At 46.8% G+C, this 16,401-nt stretch overlaps 1 protein-coding gene across 38 annotated transcripts in view; it reads right to left on the reverse strand.

The window, feature by feature from the left end:
• Cacna1c (calcium voltage-gated channel subunit alpha1 C) overlaps positions 1-16,401 on the reverse strand; it is a 638,839-nt gene that overhangs the window by 121,890 nt on the left and 500,548 nt on the right. For 16 of the 38 annotated variants that reach the window (XM_051155209.1, XM_051155178.1, XM_051155180.1 and 13 more), the window contains one exon: positions 226-300. The exons of the other annotated variants lie outside the window; for them this stretch is intronic. In XM_051155209.1, the coding sequence (XP_051011166.1) occupies positions 226-300 (75 nt within the window). The remainder of the gene's footprint in view (positions 1-225; positions 301-16,401) is intronic. 38 annotated transcript variants of the gene reach the window in all.

Here is a 16,401-nt window from a genome sequence, read left to right on the forward strand (position 1 = left end):
TCCAAAGGAATGGCTCCATCTTCTATCAGGGAACAGTTGGTGCTGGTTGTCATGTTTGCTGGCTCTATCCAGCGGATAAGACGAGGGTCAGTGGTCTTACACACACACACACACATACACACACAACACACCCCAACAGATCACATACATGTATACACACCAGACATCAAGAGAAGCATTCTCCCAGGGCACATGTTTACACACAGAAAGCATAGGAGACATTACCATGGGTTTCTGTAGAGTGACTAAACCAAGCAAACTTCCCTTTCTTCTGATCAAGCAAGGCCGCTGGAACGCCTCCTTTCACAGACAAGATGGCCAGTGTCAAGATCGGGGACAAGACATCAACAGAGAACATGCAATCAGCACAAGAGAAAACAAAACAAAACACAACAAAAACAAAAAACCAGCCCAGTCTTTACATAGAACATTTTTAACTCAAAAAAAAAAAAAAAAAAAAAAAAAAAAAAAAAACCCACAAAAAACAAAACAAAAAAAACACAACAACAACAAAACCCCAAACAAACAAACAAACAAACAAACAAAAAACCCACACCAAACCAAACCAAAAAACAAACCCCAAAACCAAAACAATGAAAAGCATAAACTAAGACATATGAAAAAACAACAAAGCCTGGTGAAACTCTTTAAATCACATGAATTAACAACACACAACAAATGGTGGATCCTTGGTAAGGCAAATGACAGTCTCAGGAAGAGTCTTCCAACTACACTGGCACATGTAGCTGGAGACTTTGGGAGGAGGCTTCCCAGAAGGCCGGTCCTGTTCCCTCATCACCTGAGTGGGAGGTATCCCTTTTACAGATTTAAGTAGGTAGCTCCTAAGATGAAGCTAGCGCCTCCCACTGGCTAGGTGGCTCAGCTTCTCCTTTACAGGGACCATTAATGCCAGCGACAGTGGGCTCCAGGCCTTCCTTCCCACTTACCCCTGGGTGACATCACTTGTTTATTGATCTACTTGCCCCCTGGTCTAGCTCAGTCATTGTTGTTTCACTCAGCAAGGGGCTATCCAATGCCTCAGTCCTGGTTACAGCCAAAGCATTACAACTGCTTTACTTTGGATTTCACAAATGCTTACTTTGTTTTATTTTGTATGAACTATGCACGTAATCCATATACAGCACACTTTGTATTGTTTTCTTTTGAAGAGGAATAACCTGGGAGGAATAACTAAGGTGCCCTTGGAATCTACTTTTCATCAGCGTTAAATTTCCTGTGCACAGAAAGTCTTGGGCTCCTCTCCAGTCCGCGCTTAAGTGAAGGGGAAGGAGCTACGGGAAAGAGTGAAGCTCTCCTGCTGCATGCAAGCAGGACAGTCTGTGCCATGCCATGGCCTGAGGGCCTGAGAGCCAATGCTTTAGCTAACTCCCCAGAAAGGCTGTTTCTCCTGATAACACTCACGCCTCTGGGAAGCTACAAAGGCAGCTGCTGGAAATAAGCGATGGGCACGTACTGACCACAGCTTACTAATGAGGAATAACAGTGGATGTGGGTAGGACATTACTGGACAGTCCTACAAGAAAGTGTGTGCTCACAAGAGGAACAGGCAAGTGGCCCCATGCACTGCAGGGAAGGCTGTGCAGCAGGCAACATCTGTCATCCTAGTGTCCTGAAACTCAGATTATACGCTTGGTAGTGGTGATTTTATTTCTTATTAGTGGGGATTCAGAAGTATAGCTCCTCTTAGAAAGGGCTCAAACTTATTGCCAAACTGCTGTTGACAAGATATTGCCTAACCAGGCACCATGGCTCCTAACTAGCTGGGAGACTGATGAAGGATGCTTTAAGTTCAGGAGCTCAGCCACCCTGGCAGCATCGTAGGACCCCATGTGTTAAAAAAGAAAGAGTGGGAGCTATCCAACTCATTTTAGCCATTGCTGCTATAACTAAGAGTGATGCTACCCACCACTTGCGATGACAACTCTGGGTGGTTTCTTATGAAATCTTTATTTTTGTTTTGTTTTGTTTTGTTTTGAGATCTTCTCCCCCAAATCCCAGAGGCCCACATTCGACGATAGCTCCTGTTAGCGGTAAAGTCAGACAATGACCTTCATCTCTAGGTTGCATTCTTTGGCATCTTCTTTCAAAGCTGCTTCATTGGGCTGGGGAGATGGAGCATCCAGTGTTGGCCTTGCAAGCATGAGGACCTGAGTGTGAGCCCCAGCACCTGCACCAAACCCTGGGCATGGTGATGGGCACAGGGAGACATAGCAAGTGGGTACCTGGGCCTTGCTCACCAGCCATCCTAGCCAAGTTGGCAAAGTCCAGGTCCCAGTAGACACTTGAGATTGACCTCTGACCTTTATATACACACACAGGCTATAACAGCATACACACAAACACATTTGGTTATATCTGAACACCCATGTATTTATCGAGTTCTTCTTACGGCTTTTAAAGTTCTCATACAGTTGTTTCCAAAAACCAAATGAGATGTGACACTCTCGTGTCAAGCCAAACGCTGGATGCTGCTGCTATTTGACAGGTCTTTGAGCTTTGAGCAGTAGACTAGAGTCCGTCTACCCTCACACTAACCGCAGGAGTGTAGGGAGGCTCGGCTATAAACAGCCCTCTCTCTCTATTTCACACCTGCACTAAAAGCACAGTCATCACGGGGCTCTCATTCTCGCTTTAATTCTTGATCTTGCTTTAAAATGTAGGGAAATGGGAGCCAACTCACTTCTAGTGCTTGATTCAGGGAGGGGTTTGTGTTTGTTGGTTTGTTTATTTGTTTGTTTGTTTGTTTAAGAAGAAAGAGAAGCTCCTGCCCTGATTTGAGAGTTGCTGTTTATACCGCACCATGTCTTGCAGATGGAAGTCTAGAGACGCTCATTTTATGAGCTGTTATGAGTTAGAATGTCCTCACTCTCCATCCTTTTAAACAGCTACTCTCAGTGGCCACTCTTCCTTGAATGGCACTTGGCTGTCTGTTTCTGTGTCTCAGGAGAGGTGCACAATTGTTGTCTCTCCTCAGCTTGCGTGGAGAACACCTGTGTGGATGCTGTGGGAATTGTAATGAATTACAATCATCTCCACATATAATTTCCCCATGAGATAATGTGGAAACCACACGCTTATATAGCTCTGGGGAGGTATGTTAGTTAGATCTAAGTGTTGCTCAGACTGGTGCTCCCTGGCATGTTTGGGTTTTGAAACCCTCTGAAAATTTATCCACTGAACTTCTGGGCCTCCACCATGAGACACCATGCATTGTCTTTGTAGTGAGGTGGTGCAGCTCATCTGCAGCCTTTCTGCAGTTATGGGCAACAGGGATTCAATTGGACTATCCTTCAACAGGGATGCTTAAAGCTCATGGACCTCATGTTCCCCTTCAAGAAGCCAACTCCCCATAAAAGCACAGCTCACCTCTGGATAGACCTTCAGGAAACAAATCCCCAAGTGGCAGAGCTGATCCAGACTGCACCAGTGAATCAACTTTGTTCAGCCATCACAACATCAACACTGTATGTATGTATGTATGTATGTATGTACACACACACACACACACACACACACACACACACACACACACACACACACACACATATACATATGCATCGAAAGACAGACAAATGAATCCTCAGAATTACTCAGAGGGGATTGACAAAGGTTTGAGAATCAAAGTAACTTGTGTTTTGGTAAAGGAAAATGTCAGCATGGTCACTTAGCAAAAGAAATGGAAAGGCCCTTTTTTAGGGAGAGTTCCTCCCTTTTCTTTCTTCTTTCCCAACCTCAAGGCTTGGGAGGGACACATGGAGAAACAGTCACACAGAAGACATCAGGGCTGGCCCTGTCTCAGATATATTCTCACCACCTAAGAAGCAGCAGAGGGTGTGAAAGGAATTTGGGGAGAAAGATGAAATATGCCGAGTTCTGAAACCTTTGGGACCCCCAAACAACTCTGACTTTGTCCAAGGTGTGGGGGTATTCTAAGGTCTTCATATGACATGAGGAGGGATGACTAGGTTTTCATGAAACTTGCAAAGAAAAATATTGTCTTTACTTTGCAGTGTAGCTGTTAGGCCATTATCCAGCCTCAGAGAGCTCACCTGCTAGCTGCAACCCTTTACCTTCCCTGTTCATAAAGGGTTAGTTGCCACACCAACATGGACATTACTGGCAGAGGCTGAAGGGGTTCGGACACCACCCTGGATTTCCCCATGAGGCAAGATGCTGGCAGGAGTCCCGGGTGACTCTTGGCATTCAGCCTGCTGGGTCGTAATGGCTCAGATCCATCCACTCCTATATAGAGCCTTGCCATTTACTTGGCCAGATGCCAATTTTATTACGTTTTTATATTAAAAATGGTATATCTAGCATTTATTTCCTCAAAGCACTGATGACAGTATGGCTAGCACACAAAAGAATCCCTAGTGCCGTGCCTCACAGACTACTCCCTTTAACTTGGCCATCTCATTTGCTATGGGTTATGTCCCCTGAAGCTCACATGCTGATATTTAAAACCCTCTTAACCAGAATGGACTGTTTTAGGAGACAGGGTCTTTAAACACGTAATTTAATTAAAATGAGGTCACAAGGTATAGCACCTAACAGATTTGCATCCTAATAAAACAAAGGTTTTGGACACAGGGGGGCAGGGGGAGAGAGAGAGAGAGAGAGCGCGAGAGAGAGAGAGAGAGAGAGAGAGAGAGAGAGAGAGAGAGAGAGAGAGAGAGAGAGAGAGAGACAGAGAGAGACAGAGAGACAGAGAGTCAGAGACAGAGAGACAGAGAGAGCGAGAGAGATCATGGGAAGAAACAAAGTAAAGACAATGCTTATAAGTCAAGGAGAGAGGCTGACAATGGGCTCCTCCCTCGCAGCCTCAGAGGAGCCAGCATTCCCTACACCTTGATCTCAGATTCCAGCCTCCGGGTCAGAAAGACAATCTGTTTCTGTCATTGAAGTCAGCAGGACTTCATTAGGCAGCTGAGGCTGCAATGCTACCCACCTCCACCCTGAAGAATTCTCCAGGAAGGAGGAGCTGCCTCACCACTGTTGCCAGGTGCGCTGCCTCCCAGCCTGCTGGGCTTCTGCCCACACGGCTCATTATATAGCACCCTTCTCCTGGGAGGGTCTGGTCCCTTCATTACATATCTGTAGGTCTGTAAACTACTGCTTTAAAGCCAGGTCTAGCCTACCGCTTGTGCTGTGAATAAAGTTTTACTGGGTCCTGGCAGCAGCAGTCTCTGGATACTGTTTCCTGGTCACTTCGCTTTAGAGAGCAGAGCCGAGAAACCTGCAGTGGGCACTGTAGGGCCTGCAAAGCCAGGGACATTGGCTGGCTGGACTACCACAGGCAGTGCTGATCCCCTATCTACTCGCTCGCTCGCTCTTGGAAGCCGAGTTCTAGCCTCTGGTGGCTTCCAGAACCATCTATCACCCAGAGTCTTTCCTTCTCACCTGTCAGAGAACCTGTATCGCTTACAAAACTAAACTAAGTAGAACTTACTGTCTGTGCCAGTGCCAGTGTCTGTCTCACCCTCTACCAACCACATGGCTTCAGGAAAGTTATTCAGCCTTCCTGAACTCACATTTCTACCTCCACAGAAAGACCATGATATTATTCCTTAAAGACATTTTGGTATGGGTTAAGTAAAATAATATTTGTAAAAAGAACTTTGTAAAAATGATTACTGACATAAACAACTCTCTAGTATTACCAATCACTTTTAAACTTAAAAAAAAAAAAAAAGTTTTCTATTTCCTAAGTGTTAGATTTGTCTCCTTGAGTAATCCAAACTTTCTCAAGCTTCGGGACTTAATCTTGGAATTCTTTGAACTCCTAGTCTGATTTTTTTAAAAAAAGATTTATTTATTTATTTTATGTATGAGTGCTCTATCTGCCTGTACAGTTGCATGCCAGAAGAAGGCATCAGGTTACGGTATAGATGGTTGTAAGCCACCATGTAGTTGCTGGGAATCAAAGTCAGGACCTCTGGAAGAGCAGACAGTGTTCTTAACCACTGAGCCATCTCTCCAGCCCCTCATAGTCTGATTGTATGGAACCATAGAAGCAATGTTCGGGACTGCCACAGTTGTCAGGTTTCTCTTATATGCTACCTATGTGTCCCTTGTGCAGTGGACTCCAGGGGCTTTGTAAGACCATATCAAAGAGTCTTTTTCTGAGGCTGGCCAGTGGGAAGCACTAGCAAGGGGCTGTGGGTAGTTCAGAGGAGCTGGTGCTCAGGTCCCATCTGCTACTCCTGGGCATAGGCTGCACTGGTTGTAGTTTGATGCCAACAGCCACGGGTCTGACCACATAGCCCTCTCCACACAGCTGCTCTCCCTGCTGCTAGGAAGCACTCTCTCTTTGTACATGCAGGCCTATAGAAACAGCTCCCCTACTGGTACTTTAGGGTACTGCTCTGATGTCCTGAATCCCCTGCCCCACCTTCTTGTACCTTGACTTCATTTTTATCAAAATCTCCTTAAACCAGCTGTCTAAAAGCACTCTCTGGGAGGTCCTGACAGATGTGCTCCTAGGGTGCCGTGTAAGGACATCAATCTCCAGTGACAAACCAGTGGAAGATACGTGCCTGAGGGGGAAGCCGGTGCATGGCAGAGAATGAATCCAGGGCTTACAGCCACATCAGATAAGGCGCAGACAGCTTGCTCATGTCCACACTGTGCAGATAACTGGTGGCTCACTATGGTACAGGGCTGCATAGTTTGGAAGGGAAGGAGGAGGATGTCCTGGCTGTGGATGCCATTCTAGTGATTCTTGGGATGAGCGGCAGCATATACCATGTGATGGCCTTTTCTTTCACAGATTTCTATGATTGCCAAACAAATGCATAGCCAGAGATCTCTCGCTGTGCCAGTTTGCGCCCAACTTGAAATCCAGGTTCTGCCACGCCCAGTGCCATGAGTCTGGGACACATCAAGGTACTTTTGTCCTTGGACACTACCTAGTTCCAGAGCACTGATGCATTTCATGATGAGCTATAATCCTGTGCACCTCGTCTCTTATGCGGGTGGATTCATCTAGGCAATTAATGAAAGGCTTTCTAAGGAAAGTATGGGTAGGAAGAGCCCAAGGTTACAAAGAAAAGAGGATGGAGGCGGTGAGAGAGAAGAGACACACAAAGGGGAACCAAGTGACAACAGCCTGCCCAACTAGGAAGGTCACAGGAAAAAGTACCACCACTTCCAGAACCTTCTCAATCACTTCTTGTCAGCTCAGCTTAGCTTCCGCCACATAAGCAACTAATACCAGGCTGTTCTCAAGCCAGCAAGGCAATTATAAAGCAAGATTAAATATTAAGAATTCAAACAAAGAGGCTCTATTTATTAAAAAGGCGCAATACAGGTTTGGTGCACCATCATCACCATGATGGCTGCTGCTACCTGGGAGGAGGTATAAATGGCTGCCTTGGGTCTGTAGCTACAACCCTAAGAAAGCCAACGCTGCCATGATCCCAGCGCGTTACAAGCACCCAGAACTCCAAACAGAAAATTCCTTTCTACCATGATGGGATTGGGGCTGTGGGAGAGTGAGTGGAACAGGAGGAGCAGGAAGGGGGTTTCAGCTACACCTGACAAGCAGCTGAATGTGGGTGTATGCCCCTCCTTTCCTTTCCCACAATGGGGTGACAGGTCCAGGCACAGCTCATCTGCAGCCCACAGGGATGTGGCACAGATCCTCTGCACACAGGCAAAGTGGCCCTTTTGCAGGGCTCCTCTGTGAACCCAGTTACTTTAAGCATAAAGTTCTTCCTAGGCTTAACACAATGTGTCACCCATCTGGCATGATATGAAAAAAGAAAAAAGACGTGTGCCCCTGATCCCTTGCTAGCTAGGCCCAGGGGTATCTTATGTCACATCATGTGTCTATTTTAGGCTTTGCCCCTCAGCAGTGTGTAAGATGGCAGCTTCTGTCTTAATCCTAGTGCCTGGTTTTTGAGTATTTTCTCTGTGAATAGCCTCTCATTCATGTTTCACAAGTATGAACTAAGAACACCATGAGTGAGGTATTACAGGGGCCCATTTTATAGATGAGGCAACTGAGGCTTGAAATTCTATCACTTGTTCAAAGAAGGCATGGATGGAGGAATTTGAAGGCAGGTAGATCATGTGCCAAATCTCCTCTTAGCCACTGTGTACACTTGATGAATTGTTTCCTCTAACCAGGAAAACAGTAAGGGTTCTGTATTTGATGACTCTGTCATTCTTCCATGACAGAGCCAAGACAGAAGACGGGAAGCAGAGAAGCTTTGAAGCCAGAAGTCTGTATCTGAGACCAAGTCATCACAGGATAGAGTCCTGGTCATGGTGTGTGGGACTTCCAGGAAGGGAGGGCAGGGTCAGTCTTGTGGATAGGGGGGGCAGACAGATGTTAGTGAGCTGTGTAACAGCACCAGGGGCTCCTTGGGCAAATTTAGCCAGCTCCCTTGCATTTTGGGAGTAATAATAACTGGCTACAAGCGTGGAAGGATGGGAGTGGTCAGGCATAGAGAGACTGGACAATGGTGGGGGGGGGCAGGGAGGGGCTGGCCTAGCACTCTATAACCACAACAGGAATGTGGAGCTGCAGCAGCAGCAACCACAGGCTATTGTAACAGCATAGTCGGAGGCAGGAGGGGCGATGGGGAAACTGACCAATGGGGGAAAGGCAGGAGATACTTCCAAAAGTATAGCTGCTAGCAGAAGCATGAGGTAGTTGAGAAGGAGAGAGAAAGCAAAGCAATTAGAGTGAGTAATCACCCACGCAAAGATAATTAGCAGTGCCACCAGCAGTGTTGCACCCACAGCCCCCCAGACCAGCACAGGGAAGCTACAGAGCTACAGACCTCAGCTAAGGATGAAGAGACTGTTCTGGCTCTTTACTACCTAGCACTTTCCTCTTAGCAGCCACCTGACACCTAGCCAGGAAGGGGACAGTGGTCCTCTACAAATTAGCACCGTTTCCTCCCTAGGCGAGCCTTACATCCATTCTGGAACAGTGGGCTCAAAGAGGTGTCCGGCACCAGAGTGGTCATTAAGAGAGTTGGAAAGCCCAAAGAGATGCTGATCTGTGTGTTACTTTACAGAGCAGGAAACTGAGGTTCAGGGACGGGGAAGGGAGGGGTTGTGTGAGGACACTTAGCTAGTTCATACCAAAGTCAGAAAACAAGGCTCCTGACTTGCTCTCTAGGACTTTCTCATGGGCCTCCTTGCTCTGTCTCAACCAGAGAGAGATGTGGAGAGTGGATTTGAGGTCCAGGGTTATACACCTCCGGGACACCAGTGTGGTGTGTGCCTCCTTTAAGCAACCACCCATTCTCAAGCAAAGGAGCTGAACCTGACCTTTTCCACTGAAAATGGAGAGATAATCCCACCACTCTGGGAGGGCTTGGTGAGGATTAAAGAGAGTAAACCTAAGATGGGTTTAATTAATCATGGCTGTCAGTCACACTAATTAAAAACAACAGTGGACACTGGACACTATGCCTACTGGGCAGTACAAAAACAGAGTGAAGGATGGCATAAAGAATCGCAGGAATCATGTCTCAAAGGGCAGCAGGAATCTGAGCACTTAGTGGCCACGGCACATGTCTCAGGGAAGTCCCTGAGCATCACTGCAGCTGCCTGGTCCGTTGGGAGTTGGCTGTTTCTCATGTGCATCCATCTCTGCTGTCTTCTTACCATGAACTGTTCGGAAAGTTCCTGTGGTGTGCTGACAGAAACTCCCCCATGGCACGGTCTCATCCTGGATAAGCCTTGTGAGAAGACTGCAAAAAGTCTCAGACTTTGGCTAACATGAAGATGTGAGCACAGCAGGAGAAAGAAGGCTTCTCCGGCTCTCCATTGTGCCTCTTGCATTTTTTTGTTTTTGTTTCTGAAACAAGGTCTGTCTATAGCTTTGACTCTGAGTCCTCTTGACTCAGGCTCCCAAGGGTGCCACCACAGTGGGCTTGGGTTCTTTTTCTTTTGTTAACCTTAAGCTGAGCCATGGCTGTGGCAGAGACCGGGCTCTACTCTTCTAGCCTGATCTGTATAGTGTCAGAAGAGTTCTCTGTGACCACCATCTGGGCTCCGCTGTGGGCCATCTGGCTTTGCCAGCTAATCAGCGAGGTCAAGCTGACATCTTGGAATAAGACTACCACAGATTTCTGTGTTTTAACTAGAAAGAGATTTAGAGTCTAGGAACCAGGAACAGGGCGATGCACGGCTACGGCTCCAGTCTGGTTTTAAGTAGATTATAATCAGAGTGTATTTTTCAATATGCAACAACTGGGTTAGTCTAATGACAAATGCCATCCCTGACTATTGCCAGAGCAATATGCCATTTCCACCAGGAGTGAAGTTTCCTGGGCAGATTAAGACATGGAAAATAATTTTGGGGCTATCAAGAATTCCCTTTAGTCTCACTGATCAGATTAAACTTAGCTACGGAAAGAGGAATTTGCAAATTAGATGCTGTTCTCTATTTATTACCAAAATGGTTGCTTTCCACTCCATCCAGGAGGTATAGTGGAGACCTCATTAGGTCTCAGCTGGCGATAACATTCACTCTATAAATCAATCTCCTTCACAAGCTAGTGAATGAAATGAGTATTATGTGGAAGACCACATGGTGGATGAAACCAAACTTCAGCCTCTCTGAAGGAAGCGGGATCAGCCTTTTCTAGCCTTAAATGCCTTCAGTGTCTGGATCCAAAGAAGCCATGGGGCTTTATACGCACTAGTCTCTTGGCCACTTGCCAACAGCTATTCTTGGCTGGCTAGCTGGTGTTCCCGAGACAGAGTGAAAAGGGAGAGCTAACTCCAGAACCCAACCTTCACATATTTGAAGAAGAAAGGGAGAAAAGGTAAGCATGCGAAGACAAACATTATGGAATAGTCTTGCCCTCTCAGAGAAGTGTAAAAGAAAGGCTGCCAGATAAAGAATGGAGGGTGAAAAATCAATTTATATATCTGATTCCTTATGTACTCTCAGCTGGACCAAATCTTGCCTGCTGTCATTTCAGATCTGACGGAATGACTAGACAGACCCCAAGTCCTTACTCTTACTTCCTATCCCCTCCCCCTTTCAACCAGTATTTCCTGTCCACCCATGCTCCTCCGAGCTCTTTGCTAGTGCTGGGCCTACAGAAGTTCTTAGAAAAGGATGGACAGCAACAGACACAAGGCACACTCAGGAAGTACCATGCAGCTGTATACCGGGCTGGGGGAGGGGTGGGGGATGGCAGTCAGCAGAGATGCTCAGAACAGCAGGAGCCAAGAGAGGCGGGTTTAAAGTTAAGTGCCTGGCGGGGCCTTTTAACTTCCCATGTAGAGAAGTCAGGGTGTGTATTGGATCTTTGGAAGAAAGAATGAAGAGACTTTTCGGGGTACAGACTGGCATGCAGAGATTCCCCCCAATGTAATTCCAGAAGTCTAGGGATGGCAGGAGTTAAGACTTTCTTGAATGCCTCAGAGGTCCAGCAGACTAGTGTGACCACTCCAGGTCTGACCCAGCGGCCTACGGCTAAAGCTAATATATTTCACCCAAGAGCATGGGAGCAGATCACCAGAGCTAGGAGGGTTTGTTTGTTTTTAACAGTTGCTCTTTTCCCTCATTCCACCACCAAAGGAGCATGGGAGAGTCAAGTTGCAGATTGATTATTGAGTGGGGCCTGAAGGGACAAGCTTCCTGTTTCCTCGGTCTCCTACCAGTTGGGGTTCCAACAGTGTTGGGACCCAAACTCCTGTTAGAAGATGAAAATGTGTATGCATACACACTGACATATATATGTATATACACATATATGTGTATGTATATATGATGGATATCATATACATTTATAAACACACACATATATACTATATATATAATTTTTATTTATTCTTGAAATGTTTATACGTGCATACAATGAAACATGAACATATCTATCCACCATTCCTCCCCTCTAAAGACCACCAACATGTTCCCCTCACAATTCCATGTCTTATTTTTGGATAACCCATTAAGTCTAATAAGCATAGCCCATATGCGTATGGGTGTGGGGCCACCCACTGCAACACGGGAAAGCTACCCAATGGCTGCACACCGGAAAAAGAAAGATTTGCACCCAGCAACTATCAACTGTCAACAGCTCTTCAGTGAAGGGTGGAAAGCACCTCCCCAGGATGAGGGTTATTCTTGCATTGCTATATCCATTGCATTGCAATGGAGAAGGACACTGAATTCCCGAGACTAGTGAAGGGACTGTGGAAATCATTGGTATATATAAATGATCTTACACCCTCTGCAGGCTCTACACAAAGTGATACAGCTTTCAGTAAAGCACAGAATCTCCCAGGCTGTGTGTGTTGGGGGGGGGGGGTGACACAGGCACACTGCCTCTTCAGTAGCGCCTGACCCCTAACTTCCCTATCCATGCATAAGAAGAGCAGAGTAAACTGGGGACTTGGCCACAGGGACCCTCTGCCATGACTGACTTTCATGCCTGGCATCTGTCCACCCTCGGCCTCTGCTGGGCACAGGCGATTCACAAGCCTCCACTCTAGCTGGACCCAGCTGACCTCAGTGAACACTAATAAATACAGGGAGATGGTAATGAACCGTCTGGTGAAAGATGGACCCTTGATTTCTTTTCGTCCTGTGCCTGGTGTTCTGGTGTGCATGTGGTGTGTGTGTGTGTGTGTGTGTGTGTGTGTGTGTGTGTGTGTGTGTGTGTGTGTGTGTGTAAAACAACAACAACAACAACAACAACAACAACAAAAACCCAAAAGAAAATTATCAGAATTCAAGTATATGTTTTTGGAAACTATAGATATTTAACTTATCACAGTTTTTACGTAAGCTGGGCAAAGTGGCAAACACCTGTTATCTCAGTACTTGGGAGGTAGAAGCAGGAGGATCAGGAGTTCAAAGCCAACCTAGAGTAAATGTGCCACCATCTCAACCCATCCCCCATGCCCCAGACTACTTATCCGTCTGGTGAGTCCTGCAGATCTGCAGCAGGAAGAGTTTCTGTCAGTCTGGGCAATGACTATGACACGAGTCTCAAATGCTTTTTATCCATGATGGAATAGAAGGCTAAAGCCTTGCCTTACAGTTTCCCCTTGTAGGGTATCTGGGCAGATTCTTTGGTTTTGGCCTGCCCAGAGGACCTCACCAGAGCCCACCCATACACTGTGGCTGTGTGAGACACAGAATTAGAGAGCTAACTTCTCTCTCCAATAGTTAGTCCAGGAAGTGGTGTCCCATCTGGGGCCCCCATTTTATTACCCAATTCTGAAGGAAACTTTGTGGGAGCTTAGGGTTCTCAGTGGAATTGCTGGGGCTAGAGGTCCTGCCTCTGGCTTGACAGGAGCCTGTGTGTCTCCTGGGAGCAGTGTGAGGACAGGGTGGCTTCTAGGGCATGCTGACTTCAGAGTGCTCAGTAGAGAGGAGCAAAGAAACGCGGAAGTGGGATGTCCCTTCAAGGACCCCTGTCACTAGGAGAGCCATGGGAATAGCACTGGACATAAGCTAGATCCAGCGAAATGCTGACTATACTGATTAAAAAAAAAAAAAGAATTGTTCCAGGATCAAATAACTATGTACATGTCCTTGACTCATACCTAATGTAAACCAATGATATTCAGATTATGTTTGCAAGCCACATGGGGCTCTTTGTGGGCAACCTGCAGCTCTCCTAGGCCCTCAAATTTCTGTCTTTCAATAATGCATTATTTGGAGTCCTGCAGGGCACACAGCAGGCACATGGTTCTGCGGGTTAATGATGATGGCAAAGTGACTCTACAGAGTCACATTACCAACTACCACTTGTACAAATATTTAATCTTCCCTATTTGTGTGGAAGCTCTAGTATGGTTCTGCTGTGTGTCCACCTTTACCTGCTCATCCAAATACATATGTGTCTTACAGTTAGCTTCAGAAGGCTGGGTGGGCACTTAAGTTGTCTTAGTGATCAAGAAAGGAATTCCCATATGAGTAGATACTTAAAAGGATACACTTTTTTTTTTTTGTCTTGACGAGAAGAAATTCCCATCTCTCTTTTTAAAAAACTGTGCTCATTAGCTTACATGTAGAAGGGGTGCACGTGACACAGCATGTGCGTGAAGGTCAGAGGACAACTTTGTGGAGTTGTTTTTCTCCTTCCAAGCCATTATGTGGGTTTCAGAGGTAGAACCCTGGTTGTCAAGCGTCCACGGCAAGCATTTTCACCTGCTGAGCCATATTTCCGGCTCCCCATCCCTTTATATTCAGATTTCCCTCCAATCAGCCTTCTATCAGAATACAGACTGGACCTGTAAAATGAACTGTGTCATTGGAGCAGGGCATCTCTGCCAATGACAATGAGCCACGTGCATCAGCAATAGTCTTTAATGGATGCCTTGGGAAGGGGTATCTCTCTGAAGCCTAGAGGCAGGCTAGAGGCAGCCAGCAGGATGGTTAGATCTTATTTCTGTCCTAGTCTTTACCAGATAGAAGAGGAACTTGGAAACCAAGACAGTTGCCTCACAGGGAAGCTGCCCTTTCTTGTGTCTTTCCCTATGTAGTCTTGGGACGGCTCTTCAGTATCTACTGCGTTGTCACGCCAAGGCTGTCTACGAGCAGTTGCTGTGGCAAGGCCTGGGGCTGACATGGCTACAAATGGGGAAACAATTAGGGACTGGGGTGCAGATATGGTCCTGTTTGGGCTACAGGTACTCTGTGTTAATTGTGAGTCTCCTCCTCCCTTCTCTATGGCATTGTGAAGGCTTGAGTCTTTAGATCTCTGGCCGCTAAACCATGCCAGCTGAAGAGGATGCCTGCAGACATGCTTAAGGCCATCCTAGGGGGATGAAGAACCCAAGAGCTGAAGAATTAGAATGACTGACCCTCAGGCTTTGGCCAACATTTCCTGACACTATTTCCAGCCTCACCTCACTGGTCTTCCAGCAGTACCGACCTTCTCCCTCTGGTTTCCCGCTAGCCCTCCCGTCTCACTTTGCAAATTTGTCTAGCTGGTTCTTTTTTATTGGCCAGCTTTCAAACCTTGGCCTCAGTTCTTGGCCTTACATCATCTCCAGTCACTCTTTCCCTAGTGATTTCATGCAGACAAACGTGGTTCAGTGCCTTCTCTATCTCGCTGAGCCCCCCACCCTACCCCACATTACAGCACAGGGGCAGAGCTTTTTCTTGCCAGTTACCTACTCAACATTTCCTTCTGCACATTTCATGGGCATTTCCTTCAAACCTAGAGGTCCGAGTTGCCTTTCTTCACATCCTTGCCCTAATTGGCCCTTTTCCTTATGCAGTAAATGGCAATTCCGTTCTTACATCGACTTGGGATATTCTCCACTTTTCTCTCTCATGCCCCGTATTTTACCTTTCAGCAAATGATGTCATCTTGGATTATCATATCCACCCTCATCTCTAGGAAGTTCCCTCTCGGCTAGCCTCTGCCCTGGTGGCCACAGGGATCCTCTTAACCGCATGCCAGACTCACCACTTCTCTCCTCAATAGCTCCAGCGGGCTCTTGGCTTATTTCCAGCTCAGACTCAGATTCTCATGTCACAACCACAGGGTCATCTCCCAGCTCTCCACCACTTCCTGCCTCACCTCTGCCCTAAGACCCAACTGCATGGGGCTCCTTTCTGCTCCCAGATATACCAGCCATGATCCTTCCCTTCCTTTAAGTCACCCTTCCCTCTTCCTGGAGAGATCCCTTCCCAGATAGCTGTGCTTGCCCGTTTGACCTTCAAACCTTCCTTTCCATACCCTTCTCAGTAGAGTACGCCATGACTGCCGGCCCCTCTCACCACTCACCACTCACCCACTAGTCAGTCTATTCTCCGCCCCCATTAGAGCATTACTTCTACGGAGGCAAGAGGCAGGGGTTTAACTGCTTTGTTCATTGTTTTATCACTAGTGCCAACAACAGTGCCTGAGAGAGCAGATCTTTCAATTATGGCTGGCTAGCTGGTAAGAGTAACTGGAGTCTGTTTATGTAGAGTTTACTTTATACATAGTTTACTTAATTTTCTCTAATCTTTTAAGGGAAACTCTCCTGACTAATGCCCTCTCTCTGTCATCTTCCAACCTCTAATTCTTCTACCTCTCCGTGGCTCTGTATCTTTTCTTAGGAAAGTTGACTGATGGCTTCGCTCAGGTTTGCTCAGCTGCTGCAGAGTGATGTGTCACTCACTGAGTGGTCCCCACAATGCAGCCAGCATCATCTCCAAGTGATCCATGGCTGATAGGGAATAGGGATGCTGGCATCAGCTCGGTTGGTAAGGCGCCTGTGCAGCAAGCACTTGTAATCCCAGTGGTGCGCAAGTGGAGACAGGCAGATCCCTACAGCTGCCTGGCTAGCCAGCCTGATCAGTCAGTCCCAGGCCCCAGTGAAAGACCCTGTATAAAAAATTCAAGGTGGATGGATCCTTTGGGATGGTATCTGAGGTTGACCCCTGTCCTCCATGTG

The sequence above is a fragment of the Acomys russatus genome, chromosome 13, assembly GCF_903995435.1.
Source record: "Acomys russatus chromosome 13, mAcoRus1.1, whole genome shotgun sequence".
In the NCBI taxonomy this organism is placed as follows: domain Eukaryota; kingdom Metazoa; phylum Chordata; class Mammalia; order Rodentia; family Muridae; genus Acomys; species Acomys russatus.